Here is a 15,000-nt window from a genome sequence, read left to right as displayed (position 1 = left end):
TAGTGTTAGCAGAGTACGTTAGTGTTAGCAGAGTATGCTAGCGTCAGCAGAGCACGTTAGCATTAGCAGCTGAGTGAAACATGTCTATCAAACTAAAATTACAATGGGATCAATATATCTGAAGTTAACACTTTATTGATGAGCTCTATAATCAATAATGAGGCACTGTGGACATTTTAATGGCTACAATTATTTGCAGAATTGTTATTGTATTAGTTTGTGGTATTTCCCCCCCACCATTATTTTCTGGTTATTATAATTTAAAACGCTTTGTGTGACTTTTAAACTCGCCTACTTTCACCTGAAGTAGCTGCAGGACTCGTTTCCACCAGTAGGGGCGGTAGCGGGTCTGGACTGGCGCTGTAATTCATGTCTAAGATGAGCAAGTTAGACGAGCCGGAAGGAAGGACAGTCGAGACTACAGAAGCACACATTCTTCTTCTTGTCTTCACAGCACAATAAATATCTAGAAACTGAATTAAACTGTCTTCATTCAGTGTGTAATCAATGTGTTGAACTGGATTAAACATAAAATAAAACTCTGAACAAAGTTAAGGAAGATGACGAACATTTCAGTGTAACGTCATGTGCGTACCGACCACTGAATAGTTCTTCTTCTCCTTCTAGTTCTCCTTCTCCTTCTTCTTCTTCTTCTTCTTCTTCTTCTTCTTCTTCTTCTTCTTCTTCTTCTTCTTCTTCTCCTCTCCAGCAGACACAGTTTGGTGCATTGCTGCCTCCTCCAGGTGTAGAACCATCGTTGCTGTTCTGGTTCTCTGTCATCTTGTGATATCTGTGTTCTTCACCCGTCACCAGTTCTAAGAGAACGTTTCTATAGAGCAGGGGTCGCCAATTGGCGGACCGCGGTCCGGATCCGGACCCAGACGCCGTTGTACCCGGACCCAGGAGATAAAACCGATAGATAATTGAGAATTATAAAATTTTTGACGGAGCGCTTATGTTTTAACCGGCGCAGCTTTTCCAGCATTTACGGCACTTGCTCAGCGTGCAGGAAACGCGCCGACCAATGCGTAGTAAAGCACATCACGTGATGCAGCTCAGCCAATCAAATATGGGTTGTCTGACAAGTTTCCTGACTCCAGTCAGATGTTTACACACGTGACACACAGGGGAGAGACGAGGAGAGAGAATGAAGAGCAGGAGAATGTTTACGCTGATTGAAAAAATAATTTCTCAAGACGATTTCCGGTCAGAGACATCAGAGTCTTTATATCGGACAGACTCGTTTAGATGAATTCTTTTAACGGGCAGTTTAAACACAGTAAGTCTCATTTGGAGCAAACGTACCCACTCACATCTGACATGAAGATACAGAAAATAAACCCAATATGATCAGATTCTAACACATGAATTCACTGTTCATGTAAACAGAGAGAATAGCGCTGAAACAAGTGGTTTAATAACCACAGATAAAGTCCATGCTCACTAGTTTATCTTATTAGAAGATGAGAAAAATATAATATTGTGACGTCACTTCACCCTGAATGAACTCAATTTAAAGCTTTAGGACAATTCAGTGAAATACATTTTTCTAAAATGAATTAATTTATTTTAAGATGCACATTTTCCAAAAGCGTTCCGTTATGTAAGTTATTCATGAATCCAGACATTACGTTACTTGAAATGAGAAGAACATTTATTTATGTATTTCTATGTAGAATTTATAATCCATCCAGTTACATTAGAAAACTGAGAATAATAATTGTTCAAATATAATTGATGTTTACTTTCTTTATTTGATTTGACAGTTGTTGACTTCACAGAGACGTTACTCTGTTACGTTACTTCTTGAATATATATATATATATATATATATATATATATATATATATATATATATGGCACTACATAGTGCAAGTTAGATATTATTGTAATGTTCCGGACCTTTGCCCGAGGAGATTTTCTCAATCTGGACCTTTTAGAAATGTAATAGAATAACCTGCTCTAGTGTTTCACGTGTTAGTCAGAGTTAGTCTGAATCATCGTCTCTACACGCTGTGATGATAATCATTGATTAATACTCATGTATTCATAACATCGTGTTGACGAGATGAGATACTTCCTCTGTATTTACATTTCATCAATAAATACACAGACTCAGTTTTCTGAAGTTTATTGTTAGAAAACGTTTCACTTCAGTAAAAATATATAAATCTAACAATCACACAACCTACGAGCCCCAAATCATTCAAATAACGATTATATCTGATTTAAAAGCAGTTATTGAGTCAGTTTGTGGATATAAGCGGCTGTAAAATATTATATTTATAAATACATATATTTATATATATGTATTTGTATTTCTATATATTTCACGCAGTAGAGCATCAAATCACAAGTAGAAGAAGCAGAGTTCACATCCAGCTGTGATACATCAGAGTCCAGACTAAACCTGATCCAGCACTGTCCAGTCCTGCATCAGGTGTAGACCAGCTGAGTATCAGAGTCCAGATCAAGAGAGAATCAGGTGTTGATCCAGTCCAGCAGGTGGCAGCACTCACAGTGTGCTCGGCTGAAAACAGGAAGCGGGTTGAAGCAGCTGCTGCTTTTCCTTCCATCTGACAAACAGCAGGACCAGGACCAGGACCAGGCTCAGTTACTGGGAACCAGAATCCGTCCTGGTTCAAAGAAAGAACAGAAGGGGGCGGGGTCAACCTCAAATCCAGATACCTCATCATTCAAACTGGACTGAACTGGTCTGAAACAACAGAATAAACTCGTTCCAGACTCTGATGGACCTGGTCTACCGCTCCTCTGAGTCTGGACTAAACTAAACATCGCTGGACTAAAGGGAGCCCTGTTCTGACCTCTGGCCTTCCTCTTGTAGTAGATGAATCCAGCCAGAGATAAGGTCAGACCCAGGATCAGTCCTGAGGCTCCGATGGCGATCTTGTTCCTCTCAGACTCGGGCATGGACGGGTCTGAGGACAGACAGGTAGACGGGTTAGCAGAGAGACGGGTTAAGAGGCAGGTAGACAGGTGAACAGGTGTGCAGACAGACAGGTAGACGGGTTAGCAGAGAGACGGGTAAAGAGGCAGGTAGACAGGTGAACAGGTGTGCAGACAGACAGGTAGACGGGTTAGCAGAGAGACGGGTAAAGAGGCAGGCAGACAGGTGAACAGGTGTGCAGACAGACAGGTAGACGGGTTAGCAGAGAGACGGGTTAAGAGGCAGGCAGACAGGTGAACAGGTGTGCAGACAGACAGGTAGACGGGTTAGCAGAGAGACGGGTTAAGAGGCAGGCAGACAGGTGAACAGGTGTGCAGACAGACAGGTATTTACCCCAGTCGGTAACCAGAGGTTTACTCAGGCTGATGTGCTCCACCACACAGGAGATCTTCTCTCCAGACCTGCGACACACAAACCAACACTTCAGGACCTGGACCTGACTGGACCTGGACCTGGACCTGGACCTGGACCTGGAGGTGGAGGTGGACTCACCTGGGCGTGTACTCCAGGTGAGAGTGGGTCTGGTAGTACCAATCACCGTCTGCCAGCTCATCGGTGGAAGTGACCCCAGCGGTCTCTGGTTCTCCGTCTCTGGTCCACCTCACGATGATGTTCTGGGGGTAGAAGTCGTAGACGCTGCAGACCAGCATGGACGAGTGTTTCCCACCAGAGGGCGCCACGGAGCGCAGTCTGACGGAGGGCTGAGCTGAAACACATGATGATGATGGTGTGAGTATATCATTTTGTTTTATTTTATTTTCTACAAAGCGCCAGATCACAACAGAAGTCATTAAGGTTCCTTTAGAACAGGTCTAGACCGTGTTCTTTAATTAAACACACTAAACAGCCTCAAGTTATCTACAGAATGTCATTTCTGTCTCTACATGGTCGCGTTTACAATTCTCCTCTGATCTCTGTATCGCGCACGGCGGAGTTCCGCCTTGATGCGCGCACACACACACACACACACACAGACACGTGCGCACACACAGGTGAGCACACTCCACCAGCGGACAGAGAGCGCGTCAACCAGCTGAAGAGCAGAAACAACACCTGAGTTTATTAAACGCTCCACGTGGTGAAGACGCAACACTCGCTCTGCTGCTCCGGGTCCAAGTACAGACGAGAGCGCCCCCCCCCACACACACACACACACAAGCAGCTAAAGTCCAGTCCTCACTGGAGGTCCTCTGTAGTTTTTAAAGGTTCTCTGTAGTTCTAAAAGGTTCTCTGTAGTTTTTAAAGGTTTTCTGTAGTTTTTAAAGGTTCTCTGTAGTTCTAAAAGGTTCTCTGTAGTTTTTAAAGGTTTTCTGTAGTTCTTAAAGGTTCTCTGTAGTTCTAAAAGGTTCTCTGTAGTTTTTAAAGGTTTTCTGTAGTTTTTAAAGGTTTTCTGTAGTTCTTAAAGGTTCTCTGTAGTTCTAAAAGGTTCTCTGTAGTTTTTAAAGGTTTTCTGTAGTTTTTAAAGGTTCTCTGTGGTTGTTAAAGGTCCTCTGTGGTTCTTAAAGGTTCTCTATGGTTGTTAAAGGTTCTCTGTAGTTTTTAAAGGTTCTCTGTAGTTCTTAAAGGTACTCGGTTGTTCTTAAAGGTTCTCTGTGGTTCTTAAAGGTTCTCTGTAGTTCTTAAAGACTCTCTGTAGTTCTTAAAGGTACTCGGTGGTTGTTAAAGGTTCTCTGCGGTTCTTAAAGGTTCTCTGTGGTTGTTAAAGGTTCTCTGTAGTTCTTAAAGGTCCTCTGTAGTTTTTAAAGGTTCTCTGTAGTTCTTAAAGGTACTCGTGGTTCTTAAAGGTTCTCTGTAGTTCTTAAAGGTTCTCTGTGGTTTTTAAAGGTTCTCTGTGGTTCTTAAAGGTTCTCTGTAGTTCTTAAAGGTTCTCTGTGGTTCTTAAAGGTTCTCTGTGGTTCTTAAAGGTTCTCGTTGGTTCTCAGAGGAGTTAGAACTGAGAACACGAGACGTTTTAGAGTTTATATTCTGCTCTGCAGCCTCGTGTTGAATCAGTCTGATTATAAATTAAAGAGGCTCTTTAGGAATGAACTTCCGTTATATTTTGTTATATAATTATGTTATATTATATTCTTATATATATATATAATGTGTTGTTTTAATAAATCAATTATTAATATTCTTATTTTTTACATTCAAAGTTACGTTTGTATAAAATATCTTCATCAGTTACAGAATATGTTGCTGTGATTAAATGAGTTTAATGAGGTGATGAAGAGTGAAACATGAACTACGTCATTAAAGTATTAATACTAGGATCAGGTGTAGTAGCAGAGCTCCACCACCAGGTGGAGACAGAGACTTTAGACTGAATTACATCACGAACTTCATTTAAATAAAGAGTTAAAGTATTCTGTGTGAAAATGAAATAATAATAATAATAATAATGATAATAATAATAATAATAATAATATAATAATAATATTAATGATGTAACATAAAGTCAAACTCACCTGACTTAGTCAGAGCGTTCTGGTACCAGTTCTCAATGTTGTGTTGACAGTACGTCTCCTTCTGAGCCTTCTCACCAGCCAGTTGTGAAGTGTCCTTGTTCAAGCGATCAGCGTTCTTCACTCCTATCTCAGTGAATCCAACATACTTCCCCACATTGCTGCTGAACCTGATGAACTCTAACTTGTTGTAATAATAAGAGTCGATGAACTCGATGTCCTTCAGATCAGTGGAGTTAAAGACACAACGGCCCACTCTGGAATACATGAATCCACCTGAAGAACAAACAACCTCACTGAGAAATACAGTCTATTGATTATAGATCAGAGATCAGAGTATTAATCAGAGTATTGATCATTGATCAGAGTATTAATCAGAGTATTGATCATTGATCAGAGTATTAATCAGAGTATTGATCATTGATCAGAGTATTAATCAGAGTATTGATCAGAGTATTGATCATTGATCAGAGTATTAATCAGAGTATTGATCAGAGTATTGATCATTGATCAGAGTATTAATCAGAGTATTGATCAGAGTATTGATCATTGATCAGAGTATTAATCAGAGTATTGATCAGAGTATTGATCATTGATCAGAGTATTAATCAGAGTATTGGTCCTACCTGCTGTGTGGAGGCCGATGAAGAGGAGCGACACGCTGAGAAAGGATGAAGCCATGTTCTTGTGTTCTTGTGTTCTTGTGTTCTTGTGTTCTTGTGTTCTTGTGTTCTTCACCAACAAACTGTGACAAAGTGTCAGTGAGAGCTGCTGTTAAAAGAGGACGAGTCACATGACCTGTTTCACCATCATCATCACCTGTTACCAGGCAGACAAGTCAGACAAAGTCTGCTGCTGAGACGCTGAGACAGAGTCTGATACTAGTATGAATATTATTATGAATAATATTATGAATAATATTATGAATAGTGTTATGAATATATTATAACTAGTATTATTATTATAAATATGAATATTGTTGTTGTGTTTTACAGTTAAATATTATGTTTATATATTTGTGAACTTGTCTTCATGTTGTTGTGTCGTTGTTTATGATGAATTCATCAGATAATCTGTGAGAATAGAATCCAGTCATTGATCATTAATATTCATTATTAAATATATATAATATATATATATATTATTTATTGTTCAGCGGCTTCAACTTGTTTCTAAAATGTTTTTCACAGAAACAACAAACTGATTGAAATGAAGCAAAAACTGATTATTTAATATTTATAGACGAAAACATTCATCTTCAATAAAACAATAATTAACATCCAGCTGTTTGTGAAACTTTATGAATTAATTATTATCATTGTTATTGTTTGTGAACACAGACTCAGTTATAATGTATTCTAATGCTCTGCTCACATTATTATCCTCATAATAATCATATTATAATAATATATAATAACTATAATATATCATAACTATATATAATAGAATAATAATAATTATAATAATAATCAGCACTGGACTTCCTGATGCAACAATAAATACATTTATCTCACATCACACATCAACGGAAATTCATTTATTTTGTTCCCTCGATGGAAATAATAAAGAAAGAACATTTAGAAAAAACTTTATTTTAGGATTACAGATTTAGAACTAAAGCTCTGAAGAGTTTACTGAGAAAAACACACAAACTGCTACTAGTTTCACACATACATATACACATACATATACACATATATATGTGTATATATATGTGTATATGTATGTGTATATGTATATGTATGTATGTGTATGTGGATAACTACATCCACAAGCAGCTAAAGACGAGTCACACGTCGTATCTGATGAGTTTCATGTGAACAAACACTGACGAGGATCAACTGAAGGAAACATTTTATTCTGTTGTTCTAAAAAGCAGAAAGTTGTTTTTCACTCTTTAGAAACCAGAGAAAGTTCATTCATTCATTCTTTATTTACATGAAAACACTTTGATCAGCAGGTGAAATGATCTCAATATTTAAATGATCTCAATATTTAAATGATCTCTATATTTAAATGATCTCAATATTTAAATGATGTCTAGCAGAGGAGAGCAAACTGATCATAGTTTACACTCTACATGTTACCTTTATTTCAAAATAAGAGCGCGCTGATAATTAAGATAAATTCAAACAATAATAAGAATCAGAGACGAGAAACAGAAATAACATCATTAGATGATGAAGACGAGACGATTAGATGATGAAGACGAGTCATCACTAATCAATCAGCTGCACTCGTTTCCTTTGATGAGGAAGAAGGTTCCAGCAGCGACACCGAGCAGACCGACAGTCAGACCGACTCCACAGAAGACCGCCGGACCGATGCTGGGCTGAGTCTGCTCCACCTCTGGAGACAGAAGACACATTAAGCTTCACCTCCACCTCTGGAGACAGAAGACACATTAAGCTTCACCTCCTCCTCTGGAGACAGAAGACACATTAAGCTTCATCTCCACCTCTGGAGACAGAAGACACATTAAGCTTCACCTCCACCTCTGGAGACAGAAGACACATTAAGCTTCATCTCCACCTCTGGAGACAGAAGACACATTAAGCTTCATCTCCACCTCTGGAGACAGAAGACACATTAAGCTTCACCTCCACCTCTGGAGACAGAAGACACATTAAGCTTCACCTCCACCTCTGGAGACAGAAGACACATTAAGCTTCACCTCCACCTCTGGAGACAGAAGACACATTAAGCTTCATCTCCACCTCTGGAGACAGAAGACACATTAAGCTTCACCTCCACCTCTGGAGACAGAAGACACATTAAGCTTCACCTCCACCTCTGGAGACAGAAGACACATTAAGCTTCACCTCCACCTCTGGAGACAGAAGACACATTAAGCTTCACCTCCACCTCTGGAGACAGAAGACACATTAAGCTTCATCTCCACCTCTGGAGACAGAAGACACACATTCATCTTGATGATGTTTGTTTGTTGTGCAGATGTTGAGGTTCTCTCACCATAGAACTTGGTCTGTGGCTGGTCCAGGGCCAGATGTGTCACCGTGCAGCCGTAGATGTCTCCCAGCTGTGGGGTGACCTCCAGGGTGGAGAACTGGTTGAAGGTTCCGTCTTTGTTGAAGAAGGGAACGTTGCTGCTGCTTCCTTCAGTGACGTTCTCCTCGTTCTTGGTCCAGGAGAACCTCACAGGAGCAGGATAGAAACCAGTCACATGACAGATGAGGGAGTTCTTCTGTCCTGGGTCCATGTGGTCTCTGGTGTAGATCATGTGACTGGAAGGAGCATCTGAACACAACACAGCTCTGATTCAAATGTTCTCACGTGATGAATCCTTACTTTGATCACTCTCAGGTTCTAATGTTCTAAAGGTTCTAAAGGTTCTAAAGGTTCTAAAGGTTCTAAATGTTCTAAAGGTTCTTCTGGTTACTTAAAGTAACAGGAGTCATTGTAACGTCTGCTTTGGTGTAAATGTTCTCAAACAACCGGATTCACCAGAAAACCAAATTAAATCTAGAAGCTCCTAAACTCTGTTCATTTGTTCAACATATGTAGTTCGTCAGTAAACAAACAAACAAACAAACTGTTTGTTTGTTGTTCAGATTGTTAGTAAATAAACTGAGAACAGTTTATTTTAAGAATCCTGTTGACGTTCTGTGAGAGTTTAGTTGTTGTTGTTTAGAGGAACTCTGGCTGTTTGTCCTTTAATCAACAATAAATATCTAAAATATAAGTTTGGTCCAAAGTGTAAATACAAAATAAAACATATATATATAAATATATTTATATATATTTATAAGTATGAAGTGTTTGTCTTTACCTTTCTCTGGTGGGAATTCCTTTAAGGCTTCACTTAATACCTTCAGGCTCTGTTTGCAGATCTCTTGACTAGCCACAGCTTGTTCATAAGTTCCCTCTCCGTAGGTAATGTGATCTGTGAAACTGGGCTGAGGATCGACTCCTTTCTTGTGTTTGAAGTCTGCGTACCAAACCTCTTCACCATCCAGACCATACATGTCCTCTCCATCAGAGTCTGAACAGCCACTAAGATAAATGTCCTCATGAAGAACTGAAGAGAAAACAAAGTTCAGCTGATGACTGTTTGTTTGTTTGTTTGTTTGTTTGTTTGTTTGTTGTTTAGTCTGTTAGTAAACAACGTATGTTAGTAAACAAACTGTTTGAACCATCAGAGTGAAACATGAAACTTACCGTCAGCTGAGACCCAGAGGACACCAGAGAGGACGAGGACCACCATCATCTTCATCATCTTCATCATCTTCATCAGCTCGCTGTAGACCTGAACCCGTCTGAGACTCTGAACCGGTCTGAGGAGGACTGACAGAAACTCCAGCAGCAGCTGAGCTCTTTCACACGACAGCCAATGAGAGAGCAGAGATGCTGTGATGTCATCAGTGTCCAGGTAGAGACTGCTGCTGCTCACATGAACTTTAATAATACTGTCTTCATGCAGGCTTTTCAAAATAAAGTCTTTAGGTTCAGAATAAAGGTTCATATTTTACTGGATGATTGTTTTTGATGAATGAAAACAGAAGATGAAGATCGATTAAAATATATTATTTATTATTTACAAAGTGTTGATTTAAAGATATTAACCTGCTGCCTCACAGCTTCCTGTTTGAAGAGTTTCACAATAAAAGCTTGCTTTCTATAACTGGTGATGAGCTGGTCTCTGGTCTCAGCTTCTTCTAGATCTCAGCTGAAGCTCTTTCCTTCATTAAAGACACGTTTTCTATTGATGACAGTAGAGTCCTTTAAATAAAACAGCTCACGAGCTCAAAGGACTGAAACAACTTTCATATTTCACATTTTCATTCATAACTTCACTTATGACGCGATGTGTTTAATGTGCTGCAGCCTTCCAGGAAACAAAAGGATGAAATGAAGATGAAAGAGTTTTTATGAACCTGATGATGAAAGCAGAAGAAACACGACACACTTTTATTCTTCTTCTGTGGTTTCAAGTGAAAACATTGAGTTTGATCAACAGCTTGAGTTCCAGTTCCCTCGTCCTCTGAAACCAGTGAAACCAGTGAAACCAGTGAAACCAGTCAGACCACACGATGCCTTCAGGCGTCTCCGTACAGACAGGAGTTCCCCTCTGAGGCTGGAACAGTCTCTTAGTATGAGGACGCAGCAGAAACTGGGGTTTCCTGCAGCACCTGAACGCAGCAGCGTCTGTGGAAATTCCCATTCTTTACTTTCACTTCTGAGTCAGCAGCCAATCAGAAAGAGAGCTGCTGTGAGTCATCAGTTACCAGGTGAAGCAGAGAGGAAAGCAGCTCAGAGGACGACAGATGAGACCAAGACCTGAACCCACTTCAGTCCAGACCGAGTGTCAGACCTCCGTCCCTCAGACTCAGTGAACCCTCCAGTTCACACGTTGTAATGTTTGGACAGTAGCTCAGTTACTGAGTATACAGTCACACCAGCTATATGACGTCCACTATGTTTCTAAAGTGTGTAACTTTGTACAATTTGGGAGAGAGTACACAAATAAAAACATCATACAGAGGGGGGGGGGGGGGGGGGGGGGGGTCCATGAGGCTCGCTCAGCTAGAGCAACGTTACCAGGTCAGACAGACTTTAGTCCACACAGTCTGATGGTTTCATGGATCTCACTCGTCTCAGAGTTGAATGAACACGTTTCTCTGAAGGTGAAGGAAAAAGTGATTCTCTCCATAATATAGACGTCGTTTACTATTCTATCCACTCCTGTATGGTGGGGGGGGGGGGGGGGGGGGGGGGGGGGGCTCAGGAAGCAGCCAGCGCCTCGTGAGCGCTTTGTTACTGTTAATAAAACACCAAACAGGAATTCATCTGGACGCCCTGTTTGGAAATCAAACCTTCCCAAGAATAATGTAGAACATTGCAGGTCAGTGTTAATTATGCTTCTTAATGTTTATGAAGCTCTGCTCAGAGAGGTTTTATCACTGGACTCTCCCAGAATACAGTGATGAGCTTCCAGAGCCTCACTCCGTCTCCAGCATGGAGCCTCCCATGCAGCAAAGCCGCCTTCTGCTTCATGTGATAAAGAAGAACACACTTCCACACAAACTCCCTCCACACATGAGAATTGGTGCATTGAATGAAATGTAGACGTCTAACCCGTCCTCATGTGACATTGAGAGGATAGCTTCTCGTTCCTTCACATGTGCTGCAGTGTGGGTCTGTTGGTCATGAGGCCTTTGGAGGATCTAGAGATAATTCTCTTATTTGAATCATTTTGGCACCGAGAAGTATTCTCAGTATCGGGTCATCGAGGTCTGTTGTATTTCTAATGTTATGTTCAGAATGGTTGTGTATCTGTAATATGTTTTCCTCAGGTGTTCAAAGTCTTTAGTTCTGTCAGGGAACAGAATGTTGTTCTACCTTTAGAGATCCAGGACTTAAATCTATGATCCATTTGGTCTGGACCCGGATCATCGGCACACCGTTATTATATATTTATATATATATATAAATATTTATATATATGTATAAATATAGTATTTGTAGTTTATGATCTAGTTTATATTCTCCTCTTATCACGTTCCAGAGGTTTAGATGGGATTTGATCCGTGGGGTTTTTATACCTGTGAGTATAATAGATTTATTTCGTTCATGACTTTCTTCAGTTTTGTCAACAGATTAGTCTTTTGTTCTCTTTCATGCTGTATCTCCACATCCTTTCATTCTTTATTAATAAGGTTTATTAAGGTTTAGTAGTCGTCATGGTTTCTGTTTCTTTTCATGTGCACAGAGATGATTCTCCTCTGACTGCTTTAAGGCGTCTCACACTATCGTTATCATTCTCTTAAAATTTAAATATTGTTATTTCCTTTCTCATTCTCTTAAACTGCTTAATGAGTTGTTTCAGATACTGTGTTTAGCCTCCACAGTGTTTTCCTACATTATCACTAATATGCACCGAGCAGCACAGAGCAGCATGATCAGAACATCAATACTTCAACATCACAGCATTCTGCTGAGATCTCTCTTCAGCACACAGACAGTCTATCCTCCAGTACGTACGTACGTACGTATGATGGGTAGAAGTCTCTCCACAGATCCAATATGAACAGTTCTGCCATTAGAACATTCATTAGAACATTCATTAGAACATTCATTAGAACATACATTAGAACATCCATTAGAACATTCATTAGAACATTCATTAGAACATTCATTAGAACATTCATTAGAACATCCATTAGAACATTCATTGGAACATTCATTAGAACATTCATTAGAACATACATTAGAACATCCATTAGAACATTCATTAGAACATTCATTAGAACATTCATTAGAACATTCATTAGAACATCCATTAGAACATTCATTAGAACATTCATTAGAACATTCATTAGAACATTCATTAGAACATTCATTAGAACATTCATTAGAACATTCATTAGAACATTCATTGTTCTATGCAGCGATGTCGTGGTGACATTTTGTGCTGAATCTAGTTTTGGGTTTAGACGGATGTTCTAATCTCCACATGATGATTCCTGAGGCTCCGATCATTAAATCAAAAGTCTTTCTGTAGAAACTAAAGTCACTCATAAAGGTTAGATAAAGTTATTGTAACACCATCTATTCTTCCAGAGACTATTATCTCCCCTCCTTGTCTGTTTCCATTGAAGTTAATTCAAATGATAAGATGAATAATATATAATTCTCTTAATGTTTCATGTTCTGACGGGGTGAGGAACATTTGCCTTCTTGACAGGATTTGACTTCTCTAGCTGGGTTTAGAATCCCTCACATTAAATGAAATGACCTTAAGACGCTCTTATTCAGAGTTTCAGACATCGCTCATCACAGATGGAACTTCTCCCAATATCCCTGATAACATGAAGTACACTGAGAACATCTCTCCCATGGAACACACAGAACAAAGAAGGTGAAGCAGCTTTGAACAGAACATCACCGACACGGTTCAGAACAGCTGTTTCTGGTGTAGAGGCTCGTTTCAGATGAGCCTTAGAGGACTTTATAGAGTCAAAGCCCTCAGAAGGGGTCAGAGGTGAGGCCCTACAGTGTGTCCACATGTTAGCCAAAATCCACACAAAGAAATACACATAATCCATGAATAACAAGCTAATTAACGAGTCCTGACTGCTTTAATGGTCGTGGTCAACGTAGAAGCGAGCGTTGTTGAGACTTCTTTTTTCTGCCGCGCTCTCCGGAGCACTTCTTCCTTCATCCGGTAACTCCTGAACTCGACCATCGATCGGGGCTTTGCCTGCGGCCCGCTGGGCTTTGGTGCCGGTGCTCGGTGGCCCGTTGTATTCTGAGGTCGAGCACGTTTTTCAGCAGGTTATCCAGGAAGCCAGCCATGTCAGTTAAATTCTCCCTCCTGGTCCATCAGCCTGGCTTCTAGATTAGCTCGGCGCTGCATTAGCTGTTTAATCAGTCTCAGCTTCCTCTATTCTCCGCTCTGTCTCGTCCGGTCTGTCGTTGGCTCTCTTCAGTTCGTGTTGAACTCGGTTTATCTTCTCTGAAGTTCATTGAGATGCTTCACGGGCCCGGAGGCCTCGTCTGTCTTGTCCCAGTTCAGGATCGTATTCAGTCGTGTTTGTTGTCGTCCTTCTTCTACTAATAGCCTCTTTCTCCATTATAAACACAAGTTGCACTGGTATCAGTAAATCTACCGTTTTCTGGGGTTATATCACCAAACCGTGCTGGAGAATGAAGCGTCCTGGACGGTTTGAAGCTTCACTGGATGTTGTTGTTTATCTGCTGACGAGTTCTTTATGAGCTGAAACTAAATCTGATCAAACGGATAATAAAGTGATTTAATGGATCTGTGGTGACGTTCTTCCTCTGTGACGATGAACACGAAGAGAACGTCACAGAGGAAGAAACATCCGGGTGACGAAGAAGAGACGTCCATGATCGTTTGACCCTTCTTCATCTTCCTCTTCATCTTCATCTTCATCTTCCTCTTCATCTTCATCTTCCTCTTCATCTTCCTCTTCCTCTTCATCTTCATCTTCATCTTCCTCTTCCTCTTCCTCTTCATCTTCCTCTTCCTCTTCATCTTCCTCTTCATCTTCCTCTTCCTCTTATGTCACATTTCAATCACTCATTCTCTCCTGTGTGGAGTATTAAAGTATGAGTAGTATTAATCCTGTGAGGGATGTTTAAAGCGCTCCTCGCGTTGACATGATGTGTTTCAACATGTTTCTGGTCGAAGGTTTAAACTGAAGGAGTCACTGAATGTTGATCACTGAGAGAGAAACCAGAGAATGAAGACATCACCATGAAGTAATGAAGATCAGAGAGGAGATGATGCTGAAGAGTTTCTGAGCCTTGAAGGAGGAACGGGTCAACAAGAAGGCCGACTGAAGTCTGAAGGGTTCGGCCAATCACTGAGCTGATCTTTGACCTGCAGAAGATCCTCAGACCTCCTCCTGGTCATGAGGCAGCCATTCCGTCTGTCCTGAGGCCTGAACGGACTCATGCTTCATGGATTTATATGTTTGTTTTACTGTCGATGGTCTAATTCAGTTTGCATTAGTTTTGGCTTCTGTTAAGAATATTAAATACTTTTGATTTGAATCTGAACCATTTGATTCTGGTGCTGCTGGCTGATGGAACAGAGCG

The 15,000-nt window shown here is 40.3% G+C and overlaps 2 protein-coding genes across 2 annotated transcripts; both read right to left on the bottom strand.

The window, feature by feature from the left end:
* Positions 1 to 2,115: 2,115 nt before the first annotated feature.
* On the bottom strand, positions 2,116 to 6,189 carry LOC306714845 (H-2 class II histocompatibility antigen, E-S beta chain-like). Its single transcript, XM_079184998.1, has 6 exons — positions 6,042 to 6,189; positions 5,419 to 5,691; positions 3,461 to 3,674; positions 3,302 to 3,369; positions 2,826 to 2,939; positions 2,116 to 2,636 (listed from the first exon to the last, which is right to left on the bottom strand). Exons 1-6 carry the CDS (start codon positions 6,094 to 6,096, stop codon positions 2,611 to 2,613), a joined length of 750 nt encoding a protein of 249 aa, XP_079041124.1. The 5' UTR covers positions 6,097 to 6,189; the 3' UTR covers positions 2,116 to 2,610.
* Positions 6,190 to 6,987: 798 nt separating this feature from the next.
* Positions 6,988 to 9,734, bottom strand: LOC306714447 (H-2 class II histocompatibility antigen, A-U alpha chain-like). Its single transcript, XM_079184480.1, has 4 exons — positions 9,595 to 9,734; positions 9,206 to 9,454; positions 8,389 to 8,673; positions 6,988 to 7,764 (listed from the first exon to the last, which is right to left on the bottom strand). The coding sequence occupies exons 1-4, from the start codon at positions 9,665 to 9,667 to the stop codon at positions 7,643 to 7,645; spliced, it is 729 nt and encodes a 242-aa protein (XP_079040606.1). The 5' UTR covers positions 9,668 to 9,734; the 3' UTR covers positions 6,988 to 7,642.
* Between the last annotated feature and the right edge of the window lie 5,266 nt (positions 9,735 to 15,000).

The sequence above is a fragment of the Pholis gunnellus genome, assembly GCF_910591455.1.
Source record: "Pholis gunnellus genome assembly, chromosome: 23".
NCBI classification, from domain to species: Eukaryota; Metazoa; Chordata; class Actinopteri; order Perciformes; family Pholidae; genus Pholis; species Pholis gunnellus.
Note: the sequence above shows the minus strand (reverse complement) of the source record. Positions and strands in the feature narration are given on the sequence as shown.